The sequence below is a fragment of the Aquarana catesbeiana genome, linkage group LG02 (assembly GCF_042186555.1).
Source record: "Aquarana catesbeiana isolate 2022-GZ linkage group LG02, ASM4218655v1, whole genome shotgun sequence".
NCBI classification, from domain to species: domain Eukaryota; kingdom Metazoa; phylum Chordata; class Amphibia; order Anura; family Ranidae; genus Aquarana; species Aquarana catesbeiana.
The window spans coordinates 11,464,686-11,482,013 of record NC_133325.1 but is presented as its reverse complement, the minus strand read 5'-3'; the positions used below and the strand labels follow the sequence as shown (position 1 = coordinate 11,482,013).

Sequence of the window (17,328 nt, the reverse complement as noted above, 5' to 3'; positions counted from 1 at the left end):
CGGTAGAAATCCCCTGCACAGATCCCACCAATCAGCTACCTCCAGGTAAAGTCCCCAATGGTGGTCATCCCCTGCACAAATCCCACCAATCAGCTACCTCCAGCTAAAGTCCCCAGTGGTGGTCATCCCCTGCACAAATCCCACCAATCAGCTACCTCCAGCTAAAGTCCCCAGTGGTGGTCATCTCCTGTACAGATCCCACCAATAAGCTACCTCCAGCTAATGTCACCAGTGGTCATCCCCTGTACAGATCCCACCAATCAGCTACCACCAGGTAAAGTCCCCAGTTGTGGTCATCCCCTGTACAGATCCCACCAATCAGCTACCTCCAGCTAAAGTCCCCAGTGGTGGTCATCCCCTGCACAGACCCCACCAATCAGCTACCTCCAGCTAACATCCCCAGTGGTAGTAATCCCCTTGCACGGACCCCAGCAATCAACTACCTTCAGCTAAAGTCCCCATTGGGGGTTGTCCTCTGCACAGATCCCACCAATCAGCTACCTCCAGCTAAAATACCCAGTGGTGGTCATCCCCTGTACAGACCCCACCATTCAGCTACCTCCAGCTAAAGTCCCCAGTGGTGGTCATCCCCTGTACAGATCCCACCAATCAGCTACCTCCAGCTAAAGTACCCATTGGTAGTAATCCCCTTGCACGGACCCCAGCAATCAGCTACCTTCAGCTAAAGTCCCCAGTGGTGGTCATCCTCTGCACAGACCCCACCAATCAGCTACCTCCAGATAAAGTACCCAGTGGTGGTCATCCCCTGTACAGATCCCACCAATCAGCTACCTCCAGCTAAAGTCCCCAGTGGTGGTCATCCTCTGCACAAACCCCACCAATCAGCTACCTCCAGATAAAGTACCCAGTGGTGGTCATCCCCTGTACAGACCCCACCAAGCAGCTACCTCCAGCTAAAGTCCCCAGTGGTGGTCATCCTCTGTACAGACCCCACCAATCAGCTACCTCCAGCTAACATCCCCAGTGGTGGTCATCCCGTGTACAGACCCCACCAAGCAGCTACCTCCAGCTAAAGTCCCCAGTGGTGGTCATCCCCTGTACAGATCCCACCAATCAGCTACCTCCAGCTAATGTCCCCAGTGATGGTCATCCTCTGTACAGACCTCACCAATCAGCTACCTCCAGCTAATGTCCCCAGTGGTGGTCATCCTCTGTACAGACCTCACCAATCAGCTACCTCCAGCTAACATCCCCAGTGGTGGTCATCCCCTGTACAGATCCCACCAATCAGCTACCTCCAGCTAACATCCCCAGTGGTAGTCATCCCCTGTACAGATCCCACCAATCAACTACCTCCAGCTAAATTCCCCAGTGGTGGTCATCTTCTGCACAGACCCCACCAATCAGCTACCTCCAGGTAAAGTACCCAGTGGTGGTCATCCCCTTTACAGATCCCACCAATCAGCTACCTCCAGATAAAGTCCCCAGTGGTGGTCAACCCCTGTACAGACCCCAGCAATCAGCTACCTTCAGCTAAAGTCCCCAGTGAGGGTCGTCCTCTGCACAGATCCCACCAATCAGCTACTTCCAGCTAAAGTCCCCAGTGGTGGCCATCCCCTGCACAGATCCCACCAATCAGCTACCTCCAGCTAAATTCCCCAGTGGTGGTCATCCCCTGTACAGATCCCACCAATCAGCTACCTCCAGCTAAAGTACCCATTGGTAGTAATCCCCTTGCACGGACCCCAGCAATCAGCTACCTTCAGCTAAAGTCCCCAGTGGTGGTCATCCTCTGCACAGACCCCACCAATCAGCTACCTCCAGCTAACATCCCCAGTGGTGGTCATCCCCTGTACAGATCCCACCAATCAGCTACCTCCAGCTAAAGTCCCCAGTGGTGGTCATCCTCTGCACAAACCCCACCAATCAGCTACCTCCAGATAAAGTACCCAGTGGTGGTCATCCCCTGTACAGACCCCACCAATCAGCTACCTCCAGCTAAAGTCCCCAGTGGTGGTCATCCCCTGTACAGATCCCACCAATCAGCTACCTCCAGCTAACATCCCCAGTGGTGGTCATCCTCTGTACAGACCCCACCAATCAGCTACCTCCAGCTAATGTCCCCAGTGGTGGTCATCCCCTGTACAGACCTCACCAATCAGCTACCTCCAGCTAACATCCCCAGTGGTGGTCATCCCCTGTACAGATCCCACCAATCAGCTACCTCCAGCTAAAGTCCCCAGTGGTGGTCTGGTTGCTACCAGAAATCTGCACAGAGCTGAAAGTCATATTGCAGGCATCCCCAGCAGTGTCCTTAGGGTTAGGGTTCTGGGGTTTCCCTTTAAGGAGATACCTGGATTCCATAGAGAATCCCTCAGTACATTGATGTCTCGTTATCTGGAGATGATTGGGTGGAATTCGGGAGGTTTAGTGGAATGGGATTGGGGAAGATTAGTGGAGACTTGTGAGATTGGGAAAGATTAGTCATGCTAGGTGGAGGAAATCTCTGAGAGTTAAAGTGAGTCAGAGATCAATCGTCATCCTGATCCCTCCAACCACGCTGGTCACCTACGCATTGACTGTGCTTTTCCAGATCACTTAGTTGCCAACAATCAGAAGACATATCTAATTCTACAACCCAGAGAGTGGCAACTCCTGGGCTAGCCACAGCCAGGGGCCCATACTGGGGAGATTTGGGGGACTGCATGGGACCCACTGCTCCTGAGGGGCCCCATGCTTTCCCTGCCTCTTTTGCTAAACCATACATCAAAACATCTAAATACCTCATACCTTCAGAACTTCCCACAGCCATTGCACCCCCTAAATCATGAGGGCCACCCCCCCGCCCCAACGTACCGGATAATTAATGAGGATCAGCTGTTACCCCCCGCACTGCACCTGACAAATTCTGAGGGCCACCTGTCTAACCCCCCCCCCCCCCACACACTGCACCCGACAAATCACGAGGACCAGCTGTACCCCCCCCCCCACACACACACAAACACTGCACTATGCAGATCATCACACAGGGGATCAGCTGGATGGATTTGGGTTCCTGACCTCCTAACCTGGGGGAAACTTTGTAATTCAATGAAGCTGACTTGTAATGTTTGCTCTTCATTGATGTCTTCACCTTCCTCCTCCAAGTGTGGAAAGTCTTGTCTGTCCTGTCTTCCTTATCGTATGATCAGATCAACAGATACGTGTCACCATCTGTACAGAGAACCCTCTCCTGTGTCCTGGTAATGACCGTACAGATCTGTGTCAGAGTCACCTTAGGGTCTAGGCGTCAGCGTCACCTTAGGGTCTAGGCGTCAGAGTCACCTTAGGGTCAAGGCGTCAGAGTCACCTAAGGGTCTAGGCGTCAGAGTCACCTTAGGGTCAAGGCGTCAGAGTCACCTCAGGGTCTAGGTGTCAGCGTCACCTCAGGGTCTAGGCGTCAGAGTCACCTTAGGGTCAAGCGTCAGAGTCACCTCAGGGTCTAGGCATCAGAGTCACCTTAGGGTCTAGGCGTCAGCGTCACCTTAGGGTCTAGGAGTCAGAGTCACCTTAGGGTCAAGGCGTCAGAGTCACTTCAGGGTCTAGGCGTCAGCGTCACCTTAGGGTCTAGGAGTCAGTGTCACCTCAGGGTCTAGGCGTCAGAGTCACCTCAGGGTCTAGGCGTCAGCGTCACTCTAGGGTCTAGGTGTCAGAGTCACCTCAGGGTCTAGGCGTCAGCGTCGCCTTAGGGTCTAGGCGTCAGCGTCACCTTAGAGTCTAGGAGTCAGTGTCACCTCAGGGTCTAGGCGTCAGAGTCACCTCAGGGTCTAGGCGTCAGAGTCACCTTAGGGTCTAGACGTCAGAGTCACTTCAGGGTCTAGGAGTCAGAATCATCTTAGGGTCTAGGAGTCAGAGTCACCTTAGGGTCAAGGCGTCAGAGTCACCTCAGGGTCTAGGAGTCAGAGTCACCTTAGGGTCTAGGCGTCAGCGTCACCTTAGGGTCTAGGTGTCAGCGTCACCTTAGGGTCTAGGCGTCAGCGTCACCTTAGGGTCTAGGTGTCAGCGTCACCTTAGGGTCTAGGTGTCAGTGTCACCTTAGGGTCTAGGCGTCAGCGTCACCTTAGGGTCTAGGTGTCAGCGTCACCTTAGGGTCTAGGTGTCAGTGTCACCTTAGGGTCTAGGCGTCAGCGTCACCTTAGGGTCTAGGTGTCAGCATCACCTTAGGGTCTAGGTGTCAGTGTCACCTTAGGGTCTAGGCGTCAGCGTCACCTTAGGGTCTAGGTGTCAGCGTCACCTTAGGGTCTAGGTGTCAGTGTCACCTTAGGGTCTAGGCGTCAGCGTCACCTTAGGGTCTAGGCGTCAGCATCACCTTAGGGTCTAGGTGTCAGCATCACATTAGGGTCTAGGTGTCAGTGTCCCCTTAGGGTCTAGGCATCAGCGTCACCTTAGGGTCTAGGCGTCAGCGTCACCTTAGGGTCTAGGAGTCAGCGTCACCTTAGGGTCTAGGCGTCAGCGTCACCTTGGGGTCTAGGTGCAGCGTCACCTTAGGGTGTAGGTGTCAGGGTCACCTTAGGGTGTAGGTGTCAAGTCACCTTAGGGTCTAGGCGTCAGAGTCACCTTAGGGTCTAGATGTCAGAGTCACCTTAGGGTCTAGGCGTCAGTCTCACCTCAGGGTCTAGGCGTTAGCATCACCTCAGGGTCTAGGCGTCAAAATCACCTCAGGGTCTAGGCATCACCTTAGGGTCTAGGCATCAGCGTCACCTTAGGGTCTAGGCGTCAGCGTCACCTTAGGGTCTAGGCGTCAGCGTCACCTTAGGGTCTAGGCGTCAGAGTCACCTTAGGGTCAAGGCGTCAGAGTCACCTCAGGGTCTAGGCTTCAGAGTCACCTTAGGGTCAAGGCGTCAGAGTCACCTCAGGGTCTAGGCGTCAGCGTCACCTCAGGGTCTAGGCGTCAGAGTTACCTTAGGGTCAAGCGTCAGCGTCACCTTAGGGTCTATGAGTCAGAGTCACCTTAGGGTCAAGGCGTCAGAGTCACTTCAGGGTCTAGGCATCAGCGTCACCTTAGGGTCTAGGAGTCAGTGTCACCTCAGGGTCTAGGCATCAGAGTCACCTCAGGGTCTAGGCGTCAGCATCACTCTAGGGTCTAGGTGTCAGAGTCACCTCAGGGTCTAGGCGTCAGCGTCGCCTTAGGGTCTAGGCGTCAGCGTCACCTTAGAGTCTAGGAGTCAGTGTTACCTCAGGGTCTAGGCGTCAGAGTCACCTCAGGGTCTAGGCGTCAGAGTCACCTTAGGGTCTAGGCGTCAGAGTCACTTCAGGGTCTAGGAGTCAGAGTCACCTTAGGGTCTAGGAGTCAGAGTCACCTTAGGGTCAAGGCGTCAGAGTCACCTCAGGGTCTAGGCGTCAGAGTCACCTTAGGGTCAAGGCATCAGAGTCACCTCAGGGTCTAGGCGTCAGCGTCACCTCAGGGTCTAGGCGTCAGTGTCACCTTAGGGTCCAGGAGTCAGAGTCACCTTAGGGTCTAGGCATCAGTGTCACCTCAGGGTCTAGGCATCAGCGTCACCTCAGGGTCTAGGCGTCAGAGTCACCTCAGGGTCTAGGCGTCAGAGTCACCTTAGGGTCAAGGCGTCAGAGTCACCTCAGGGTCTAGGCGTCAGCGTCACCTCAGGGTCTAGGCGTCAGAGTCACCTTAGGGTCCAGGCGTCAGAGTCACCTTAGGGTCAAGGCATCAGAGTCACCTCAGGGTCTAGGCGTCAGAGTCACCCTAGGGTCCAGGCGTCAGAGTCACCTTAGGGTCTAGGCGTCAGCGTCACCTCAGGGTCTAGGCATCAGCGTCACCTCAGGGTCTAGGCGTCAGAGTCACCTTAGGGTCCAGGCGTCAGAGTCACCTTAGGGTCTAGGCGTCAGAGTCACCTTAGGGTCTAGGCGTCAGCGTCACCTCAGGGTCTAGGCGTCAGAGTCACCCTAGGGTCCAGGCGTCAGAGTCACCTTAGGGTCCAGGCGTCAGAGTCACCTTAGGGTCTAGGCATCAGCGTCACCTCAGGGTCCAGGCGTCAGAGTCACCTTAGGGTCTAGGCATCAGCGTCACCATAGGGTCTAGGCGTCAGCGTCACCTCAGGGTCTAGGCGTCAGCATCACCTCAGGGTCCAGGCGTCAGAGTCACCCTAGGGTCTAGGCATCAGGAGGGTGGGGGGGTGATGATGGTTCCCCTAGTTTCTTCATTTCTCCCGGGAGGCCGACTATGAGGATTGGGGGTTTTGTGTGACCTCTGACCTTAAGGTTAGACTCTCTATCTGAAAGAACTCAATCACCTCACACACCTGTAATCATTTAAAGGGGAATCGTACTGAGATATGGGGACTGCCATTGCTGAACCCCTTCTTAAAATGCTCATTGCCCGGCTGCTTCTGGCTTCATCCATTTCTGAGTCACAGAGGAAAGTCAGGACCCTTCAATTGTATATTTGTTCCCAGTCAGTATGATTACATTGGATCAGCATGGCAGCCAGGCAGATAGCATCTTCAGAAGAAAAGCTTTTCAATGTATTTACTGCAGGATTTTAAATGTAACATTCAGATTGCTACAGACTCCCAGACTCCCACCTTGTGACTTGCTACAAGGTTACAATGTACAGTCTTATCACTGGGGGGGGGGGGACTGAGTGATAAAGGTAGAGATTCTATAGACAGCTATGCTATTGGCTGTCAGGAATGTATATGTAGACTTGTAGAGGAAATGACAGGTCCACTTTTAGTACTTACCGTGGTGCCATTGCATTGTACTGTCTCTGGCGCTCCAGTGTGGGGTCCAGGTACGGCTCCGGTCTCCTCACAATGCCAAAACCTTCCCCGGTACAAGCATAGAGGAACGGGAGAAGACGGATGACTTCTACCGGAAAAAAAGAAAGTGGAGTGGTGCGCTTATTCAATATAGTGTGCCATAAAATATACTGCCAGACAAAGAAGATTCTTCTGTTATGTTTTATATCACCGACCTCCACAGAGACGTCACATATGAGCCGAGACGTCACATGTCAGCCGAGACGTCACAGGTCAGCCGAGACGTCACATATCAGCCGAGACGTCACATATCAGCCGAGACGTCACGTGTCAGCCGAGACGTCACATGTCAGCAGAGAAGTCACATATCAGCCGAGACGTCACATATCAGCCGAGACGTCACATGTCAGCCGAGACGTCACATATCAGCCGAGACGTCACATGTCAGCCGAGACGTCACATGTCAGCCGAGACGTCACATATCAGCCGAGACGTCACATATCACCTGAGACGTCACATATCACCTGAGACGTCACATGTCAGCCGAGACGTCACATATCAGCCGAGACGTCACATGTCAGCCGAGACGTCACATATCAGCCGAGACGTCACGTGTCAGCCGAGACGTTACATATCAGCCGAGACATCATGTGTCAGCCGAGACGTCACATATCAGCCGAGACGTCACATATCAGCAGAGACGTCACATAGAATGAATAAAGGCAAGGGGCATTCATCAACAACCCCTAATAAGTAATAATTCAGATAGTAATTGAGAGAGTAATACAGCTAGTAATAGAGCTAGTAATACAGATAGTAATACATATAGTATCTCAGGAAGTATTACAGGTAGTAATGGTACAGGTAGTAACAGAGTGATAGTAAAGGTCTGTAGAAATTACCTTCCTCAGCTGGGCACTGTGGCACTTTTTCCATCCTGACCTTCCACAATACATCCTGGTCCCATTGCGGACATTTCCGATGGTCTTTGTATGGCCGACTATTGGGTGTCGGGATTTCTATTTCATGCAGAATTCTGGCCACTCCATTCCTATAGGAGAATCTGTCTGGCATGTTGAGGTCAATGGGATAATCTGAGATCCAGGCTCTGAGAAGAACATTGGTGACATAGATGGGTCGGCGGAGGATCCAGTCCTCTCTGTAGACCATCTGATCTGGAAAGTTTATGTGGATCTCCCGAATCTTCTCTGTACCATCGGGCCTGCAAATCCAACGTCTTTTAAATATGCCAACCAGCGACTTCGTAATGGAAGATGCCAGAACATCTACATGGACCACCTGGTCTGACTGGCACTGATACAGGATTTCTATGACTGAAGAATCAGACAAAGTCCTTGGTGGGTCAAAGAACTCAATGTAAGACTTGGTTGGGGTTGGGGCTGAAGTCTCTGAGGTGATGACCTGCATCCAACAGGACTGGACAAAGAAAGACTATCAGTCTCTGTACCAGAGGAGCTTGCACTCTAATATCATCCCACAGTCACACACTATTATTATTATACATTCATATATGTCTGACATATAACGCAGTGCTGTACAGAGATCACTGAGCCAGTCACATCAGTCTCTGTACTAGAGGAGCTTACACTCTAATGCCCCCCACAGTTACATCAGTCTTTGTACTAGAGGAGCTTACACTCTAATGCCCCCCACAGTTACATCAGTCTCTGTACTAGATGAGCTTACGCTCTAATGTCCCCTCCCCCCACAGTCACATCAGTCTCTATACAGAGGAGCTTACACTCTAATGTCCCCTCCCCCACAGTCACATCAGTCTCTGTACAGAGGAGCTTACACTCTAATGTCCCCTCCCCCACAGTCACATCAGTCTCTGTACAGAGGAGCTTACACTCTAATGTCCCCTCCCCCCACAGTCACATCAGTCTCTGTACAGAGGAGCTTGCACTCTAATGTCCCCTCCCCCCACAGTCACATCAGTCTCTGTACAGAGGAGCTTACACTCTAATGTCCCCTCCCCCCACAGTCACATCAGTCTCTATACAGAGGAGCTTACACTCTAATGTCCCCTCCCCCCACAGTCACATCAGTCTCTGTACAGAGGAGCTTACACTCTAATGTCCCCTCCCCCCACAGTCACATCAGTCTCTATACAGAGGAGCTTACACTCTAATGTCCCCTCCCCCCCACAGTCACATCAGTCTCTGTACAGAGGAGCTTACACTCTAATGTCCCCTCCCCCCACAGTCACATCAGTCTCTATACAGAGGAGCTTACACTCTAATGTCCCCTCCCCCCACAGTCACATCAGTCTCTGTACAGAGGAGCTTACACTCTAATGTCCCCTCCCCCCCACAGTCACATCAGTCTCTGTACAGAGGAGCTTACACTCTAATGTCCCCTCCCCCCACAGTCACATCAGTCTCTATACAGAGGAGCTTACACTCTAATGTCCCCTCCCCCACAGTCACATCAGTCTCTATACAGAGGAGCTTACACTCTAATGTTCCCTCCCCCCACAGTCACATCAGTCTCTATACAGAGGAGCTTACACTCTAATGTTCCCTCCCCCCACAGTCACATCAGTCTCTATACAGAGGAGCTTACATTCTAATGTTCCCTCCCCCCACAGTCACATCAGTCTCTGTACAGAGGAGCTTACACTCTAATGTTCCCTCCCCCCCAGTCACATCAGTCTCTGTACAGAGGAGCTTACACTCTAATGTCCCCCCACAGTCGCACACTATTATTATTATACATTTATATAGCTCTGACATATACCGTGGTGCTGTACAGAGAACCATACCTGGCAGAGGAGGAGGCAGCTGAGAAGGGTCTCCTGGACTCTCCATTGAGGCGCCATGATGGATATTATTTTTGGGGACACTCACATGTCCACTTTCTGGATGTTCCGGGATTATGGAAATTCATGGAATTCGGGATAGATCCAGTCTGGGAGGTGGGTGGTTCTCCAGTGATGGCCGGTATCGGTAGCTGGTGATATTCTGGTATTGGCACGTCGTCAGCACCTGTCAGATGCAGAATACACACCGGGATACGTGGAACCTGCTGGGGAGGCAGAACGAGTTAAAACAAACATCAGATAAAGTTATGAAGTCAGCTTAACCTCTTATATCCGGGAAAAGTCACTAAACCGACCGTAAAGACTAAGACAATAAAAGCCAGGCGGCCAAAGCACCCTGCGGGGGGGGGGGGGGTCACCACACAGGACTGATGACAGGGAAAAGAAAACAATGTCATTCTTAAAGTGACCCGACACAATGACCCACCAGAGAAGATAATGAATACTCTCCATCCGTAAACCTTCCATCTCTTGGAGAGTTCCCACCTTTTCTTCAAATAAAACCCCAACACTTTAGAAGCGCACAGCTATTTTTTTTATAGTTTAAACTATACATATATTTTGCTATTAAATAACATTTCTAATCATATGACATTAATCACAAGAGTCCCCCTTTACATCAGAGTCTACAGAGTTCCCCTTTTACAACTGAACTCGCGGAGTTCCCTTACACTGTAAGGGAGAACTCTGGGACTCTGACATAAGGGAGAACTCTGGGGACTCTGACATAAGGGAGAACTCTAGGGACTCTGACATAAGGGAGAACTCTGGGACGCCGAACAGTGCGTCGGATTCCATGTCAGGTGATGCATTGGGTAGTGTGCCAGATAGCGTGTCGGGTGATGAGTTGGGTAGTGCGCCGGGCAGTGGGTCGAATACCATGTCGGGTGATGCGTTGGGTAGTGCGTCGGACAGTGCGTCGGATTCCATGTCGGGTGATGTGTTGGGTAGTGTGTCAGATAGCGTGTCGGGTGATGCGTTGGGTAGTGCGTCGGAGAGTGCGTCGGATTCCGTGTCGGGTGATGCGTTGGGTAGTGTGTCAGATAGAGCATCGGGGATGTGTTGGGTAGTGCGCCGGGCAGTGCGTCGGATTCCATGTCGGGTGATGTGTTGGGTAGTGTGTCAGATAGCGTGTCGGGTGATGTCTTGGGTAGTGCGTCGGACAGTGCGTCGGATTCCATGTCGGGTGATGTGTTGGGTAGTGTGTCAGATAGCGTGTCGGGTGATGTCTTGGGTAGTGCGTCGGACAGTGCGTCGGATTCCATGTCGGGTGATGTGTTGGTTAGTGTGTCAGATAGCGTGTCAGGTAATGTGTTGGGTAGTGCGTTGGACAGTGCGTCGAATTCCATGTCGGGTGATGTGTTGGGTAATGTGTCAGATAGCGTGTCGGGTAATGCGTTGGGTAGTGTGTCGGACAGTGCGTTGGATTCCATGTCGGGTGATGTGTTGGGTAGTGTGTCAGATAGCGTGTCGGGTAATGCGTTGGGTAGTGCGTTGGACAGTGCGTTGGATTCCATGTCGGGTGATGTGTTGGGTAGTGTGTCAGATAGCGTGTCGGGTAATGCGTTGGGTAGTGTGTCGGACAGTGCGTTGGATTCCATGTCGGGTGATGTGTTGGGTAGTGTGTCAGATAGCGTGTCGGGTGATGCGTTGGGTAGTGCGCCGGGCAGTGCTTCGGATTCCATGTCAGGTGATGCGTTGGGTAGTGTGTCAGATAGCGTGTCGGGTGATGCGTTGGGTAGTGCGTCGGACAGTGCGTTGGATTCCATGTCAGGTGATGCGTTGGGTAGTGTGTCAGATAGCGTGTCGGGTGATGCATTGGGTAGTGCGCCGGGCAGTGCGCCGGATTCCATGTCAGGTGATGCGTTGGGTAGTGTGTCAGATAGCGTGTCGGGTGATGCATTGGGTAGTGCGCCGGGCAGTGCGCCGGATTCCATGTCAGGTGATGCGTTGGGTAGTGTGTCAGATAGTGTGTCGGGTGATGCGTTGGGTTGTGTGTTGGACAGTGCGTCGGATTCCATGTCGGGTGATGTGTTGGGTAGTGTGTCAGATAACGTGTCAGGTGATGCGCTGGGTAGTGCGTCGGACAGTGCGTTGGATACCATGTCGGGTGATGTGTTGGGTAGTGTGTCAGATAGCGTGTTGGGTGATGCGTTGGGTAGTGCGTCGGACAGTGCGTCGGATTCCATGTCAGGTGATGCGTTGGGTAGTGTGTCGGATACCGTGTCGGGTGATGCGTTGGGTAGTGCGTCGGACAGTGCATCGGATTCCATGTCAGGTGATGCGTTGGGTAGTGTGTCAGATAGTGTGTCAGGTGATGCGTTGGGTTGTGTGTTGGACAGTGCGTCGGATTCCATGTCAGGTGATGCATTGGGTAGTGTGTCAGACAGCGTGTCGGGTAATGCGTTAAGTAGTGCGTCGGACAGTGCGTCGGATACCATGTCGGGTGATGTGTTGGGTAGTGTGTCAGATAGCGTGTCGGGTGATGCGTTGGGTAGTGCGTCGGACAGTGCGTCGGATTCCATGTCAGGTGATGCATTGGGTAGTGTGTCAGATAGTATGTCAGGTGATGCATTGGGTTGTGTGTTGGACAGTGCGTCAGATTCCATGTCGGGTGATGTGTTGGGTAGTGTGTCAGATAACGTGTCGGGTGATGCGTTGGGTAGCGCGTCGGACAGTGCGTCAGATTCCATGTCAGGTGATGCGTTGGGTAGTGTGTCGGATACCGTGTCGGGTGATGCGTTGGGTAGTGCGTCGGACAGTGCGTCGGATTCGATGTCAGGTGATGTGTTGGGTAGTGTGTCAGATAGTGTGTCAGGTGATGCGTTGGGTTGTGTGTTGGACAGTGCGTCGGATTCCATGTCAGGTGATGCATTGGGTAGTGTGTCAGATAGCGTGTCGGGTAATGCGTCGGACAGTGCGTCGGATACCATGTCGGGTGATGTGTTGGGTAGTGCGTCGGACAGTGCGTCGGATTCCATGTCAGGTGATGCGTTGGGTAGTGCGTCGGATAAAGCGTCGGGGATGTGTTGGGTAGTGCGTCGGACAGTGCGTCGGATTCCATGTCGGGTGATGTGCTGGGTAGTGTGTCAGATAGCGTGTCGGGTGATGCGCTGGGTAGTGCGTCGGACAGTGCGTCGGATTCCATGTCAGGTGATGCGTTGGGTAGTGTGTCAAGACCAGTATTGCTATGTGCCATTTTATCACACTGCCCACTTGAAAGGTTTATATTCGATGGTCATATTTATTCTATGGTCTTACCTACTCGCGGTCCATGAAAACCTGATGTAGAAGGTTTAGTCTGATTCTCTGCTCTACGTGACTCAGCGACGTCCTCCTAGAATGGAAGAGAACTGGGGTCAGATGTAGAAGGACACACCGGTGAACCAGGAGAAGTTTACTGACTGATCACCTTCTGGATGGTTAAATCCTCACAGTAGCCACACCCTCCACCAGCCTCCTTCTCCTCTAATTGCTGGCAGCGTGTTCCCTGGGTCATGCCCCGCCCTCTGTAAATCTCACAGACCACACTCCTTTTTTTTTCCTGCTGATCCTTTAATTTCTAGAAGCTGTTATTGAACTGAAAAAAACCGTCGCTTTTATGAAAAAAAAGATCCTGGAGTGTGAATGGAGCCTTGTGGATGTGGGGGAAGGCCGATTGACAGAGGTAGGGGGAGGGAAGGTATATTGATGGAGGTGAGGAGTGACGGCTCATTGATGGTGATGGGGAGGGAAGGCTCATTGATGGGGTGGGGAGGGAAGGCTCATTGATGGAGGTGGGGAGGGAAGGCTTATTAATGGAGGTGGGGAGGGAAGGCTTATTGATGGAGGTGGGGAGGGAAGGCTCATTGATGGAGGTGGGGGGGGAAGGTTCATTGATGGAGGTGGGGAGGGAAGGCTCATTGATGGAGGTGAGGTGGGTGGCTCATTGGTGGAGATGGGAGGGAAGGCTTATTGATGGATTTTGTGGGGAAGTACCATTGATTGAGGTGGGGAGAGAAGGCTCATTGATGGAGGTGGGGGGGGGGCATTAATTGAGGTGGGGAGGGAAGGTTTATTGATGGAGGTGGGGAGGGAAGGCTCATTGATGGAGGTGGGAAAGGAAGGCTCATTGATGGAGGTGGGAAAGGAAGGCTCATTGAAGGAGGTAGGAGGGGGGCATTAATTGAGGTGGGGAGGGAAGGTTTATTGATGGAGGTGGGGAGGGAAGGCTCATTGATGGAGGTGGGAAAGGAAGGCTCATTGATGGAGGTGGGGAGGGAAGGCTCATTGATGGAGGTGGGGAGGGAAGGCTCATTGATGGAGGTGGGGGGGAAGGCTCATTGATGGAGGTGGGGAGGGAAGGCTCATTGATGGAGGTGGGGAGGGAAGGCTCATTGATGGAGGTGGGGAGGGAAGGCTCATTGATAGAGGTGGGAAGGGAAGGCTCATTGATGGAGGTGGGAAGAGAAGGCTCATTGATGGAGGTGGGGGGGGGCATTAATTGAGGTGGGGAGGGAAAGTTTATTGATGAAAGTGGGAAGGGAAAGCTCATTGATGGAGGTGGGAAGGGAAGGCTCATTGATGGAGGTAAGGAGGGAAGCCTTATTGATGGAGGTGGAGAAGGAAGGTTTATTGATAGAGGTGAAGAGGGAAGGCTCATTGATGGAGGTGGGGGGGCTCATTGATGGAGCTGAGAGGGGAAGGCTCATTGGTGGAGGTGGGGAGGGAAGGCTCATTGATGAGGCTGGGGGGAGGGCTCATTGATGGAGGTGAGGGGGGAAGGCTCATTGATGGAGGTGGGGAGGGAAGGCTCATTGATGGAGGTGGGGAGGGAAGGCTCATTGATGGAGGTGAGGTGGGTGGCTCATTGGTGGGGGTGGGAGGGGAGTCTTATTGATGGATTTTGGGGGGAAGTAACATTTATTGAGGTGGGGAGGGAAGGGTCATTGATGGAGGTGGGGGGGGCATTAATTGAGGTGGGAAGGGAAGGCTCATTGATGGAGGTGGGGGAGAAGGCCCATTGAGGTGGGGAGGGAAGGTTTATTGATGGAGGTGGAGAGGGAAGGTTTATTGATGGAGGTGAAGAGGGAAGGCTCATTGATGGAGGTGGGGGGGCTCATTGATGGAGCTGGGGGTAAGGCTCGTTGATGGAGGTGGGGGGAAGGCTCATTGATGGAGGTGGGGAGGGAAGGCTCATTGATGGAGGTGGGGAGGGAAGACTCATTGATGGAGGTGGGGAGTGAAGGCTCATTGATGGAGGTGGGGATAGAAGGCTCATTGATGGAGATGGGGAGGGAAGGCTCATTGATGGAGGTGGGGAGGGAAGGTTTATTGATGGAGGTGGGAAGGGAAGGCTCATTGATGGAGGTGGGGGAGAAGGCCCATTGAGGTGGGGAGGGAAGGTTTATTGATGGAGGTGGAGAGGGAAGGTTTATTGATGGAGGTGAAGAGGGAAGGCTCATTGATGGAGGTGGGGGGGGCTCATTGATGGAGCTGGGGGGAAGGCTCATTGATGGAGGTGAGGGGGGAAGGCTCATTGATGGAGGTGGGGAGGGGACAGCTCATTGATGGAGGTGGGGAGGGAAGGCTCATTGATGGAGGTGAGGAGAGAAGGCTCATTGATGGAGGTAGGGATGGAAGGCTCATTTATGGAGATGGGGAGGGAAGGCTCATTGATGGGGGTGGGGAGGGAAGGCTCATTTATGGAGTTAGAGGAGGGAAGGCACATTGATGGAGGTGAGGAGGGAAGACTCATTGATGGAGGTGGGGGAGGGAAGGTTCATTGATAGGTGGGGAGGGAAGGCTAATTGATGGAGGTGGGGAGGGAAGGATCATTGATGGAGGTGGGGAGGGAAGGCTCATTTATGGAGGTTGGGAGGGAAGGCTCATTGATAGAGGTGGAGAGGGAAGGCTCATTGATGGAGGTGGGGGGCTCATTGCTAGAGGTGGGGAGGGATGGCTAATTTATGGAGGTGGGGAGGGAAGGCTCATTGGTGTAGATGGGGTGAGAAGGCTCATTAATGGAGGTGGGGAGGGAAGGCTCATTGATGGAGGTAGAGGAGGGAAGGCTCATTTATTGAGGTAGAGGAGGGGAGGCTCATTGATGGAAGTGAGGGGGCGGGCTCGTTGGTGGGGGTGGGAGGGGAGGCTCATTGATGGAGTTGGGGGGAGGCCCATTGATTGAGGGAAGGTTTATTGATGGAGGTGGGAAGGCAGATTGATGGAGGTGGGGAGGGAAGGCTCATTGATGGAAGTGCGAAGGGAAGGCTCACTGATGGAGGTGGGGGGAAGTCCCATCGATGGAGGTGGGGAGGGTAGGTTTATTGATGGAGGTGGGGAGGGAATGCTCATTGATGGAGGTGGAGAGAGAAGGCTCAGCGATTGAGGTGGGGAGGGGAGGTTTATTGATGGAGGTGGGGGAGGGAAGGTTTATTGATGGAGGTGAGGAAGAGGAAGGTTTATTGATGGAGGTGGGGAGGGAAGGCTCATTGATGGAGGTGGGGAGGGAAGGCTCATTGATGGAGGTGGGGAGGGAAGGCTCATTGATGGAGGTGGGGGGAAGGCTCATTGATGGAGGTGGGGAGGGAAGACTCATTGATGGAGGTGGGGAGGGGAGGCTCGTTGATGGAGGTGGGGGGGGCTCATTGATGGAGGTGGGGAGGGAAGGCTCATTGATGGAGGTGGGGAGGGAAGGCTGATTGATGGAGGTGGGGAGGGAAGGCTCATTGATGGAGGTGGGGAAGGAAGGCTCATTGATGGAGGTGGGGAGGGAAGGCTCATTGATGGAGGTGGGGAAGGAAGGCTCATTGATGGAGGTGGGGAGGGAAGGCTGATTGATGGAGGTGGGGAGGGAACGCTTGTGCTGCCCCAACGAGGCACAGAATTTATATAGCTTGTTTCCTAACCATTTTCTATGGATGTTTTATATTTAGTTCACATGCTGCCATCTAGTGACCTTTTGTGGTAATGCACTTGTTTTATTATGTTCTTTTTCCCTTATGTTATGACTCACTTCCTTTATATGTAATGCTCCACCCTTCTTCCTGGTATTGTACATCCTCTGTCATGGATGCAGCTACAAGCCACATGTAGCAGGGTACATGTATTCTGTATTGGAAGCTACAGACAGTATCATCTTTTGACCGCAGAAATACTACAACCTGTTCATCTGTTTGTATCCTGTCATCTGCTGTAACCTGATGTTCAGAATAAAAGCATCTTGTGGATGGAATCAGTATTTGGTGAGTTCAAACTATCTAATGAGTATTATCCTCAGTGATTATATCATATACAGGCCGGACATAGAGGTCTCACAAGGGATAAATCGCTGCACAACAATCGGAGTCAGAATAGTGAAAAGATGTATAGAATTCCTACAGCCTGCTGTGTATATGTGTGCGCCTGATCTGCAATCAATCAAGCTCAGTGCCATCCGCCATCTTATGAAGCACATGGTCGCACAGGTTTACTGCACCTCATGTGAATGTTAAAAACTGTTTCTCCACATTGAATTGTTACCCCACCTGTCTAAGCTGCTGTTCGTCTTCTTAAAGAGACACTACCATTTGGAAACACATGAAAAATGTCTGGACAAGACTCTGAGCAATCTTTTGTGGCTGAATTAACGCAGATTCATCATGCCTCTGAACCTGCAGATGTACAGGGAGCAGATTCTGCAGACATTGCTGAACAGAGTGTAAGACCCAAACGTACAATAAAACCTACACAGAAACTCAGAGAAAACTATGAAACCACTAGAGATGAGTTCTCCAGCAATCTGTCAGACTT

General features: G+C 52.4%; 1 protein-coding gene across 3 annotated transcripts in view; it reads right to left on the bottom strand.

Annotated features, from left to right (window-relative positions):
* Positions 1–12,990, bottom strand: part of LOC141126634 (protein sel-1 homolog 3-like) — a 173,811-nt gene extending 160,821 nt beyond the window's left edge. For 2 of the 3 annotated variants that reach the window (XM_073612556.1, XM_073612558.1), the window contains exons 1-4: positions 12,820–12,990; positions 9,502–9,764; positions 7,619–8,153; positions 6,699–6,825 (exon numbers count right to left, since the gene is read on the bottom strand). In XM_073612556.1, the coding sequence (XP_073468657.1) occupies positions 6,699–6,825; positions 7,619–8,153; positions 9,502–9,558 (719 nt within the window). In that variant the 5' untranslated portion in view covers positions 9,559–9,764; positions 12,820–12,990. The remainder of the gene's footprint in view (positions 1–6,698; positions 6,826–7,618; positions 8,154–9,501; positions 9,765–12,819) is intronic. The other variant, XM_073612557.1, reaches the window with a different exon arrangement.
* Between the last annotated feature and the right edge of the window lie 4,338 nt (positions 12,991–17,328).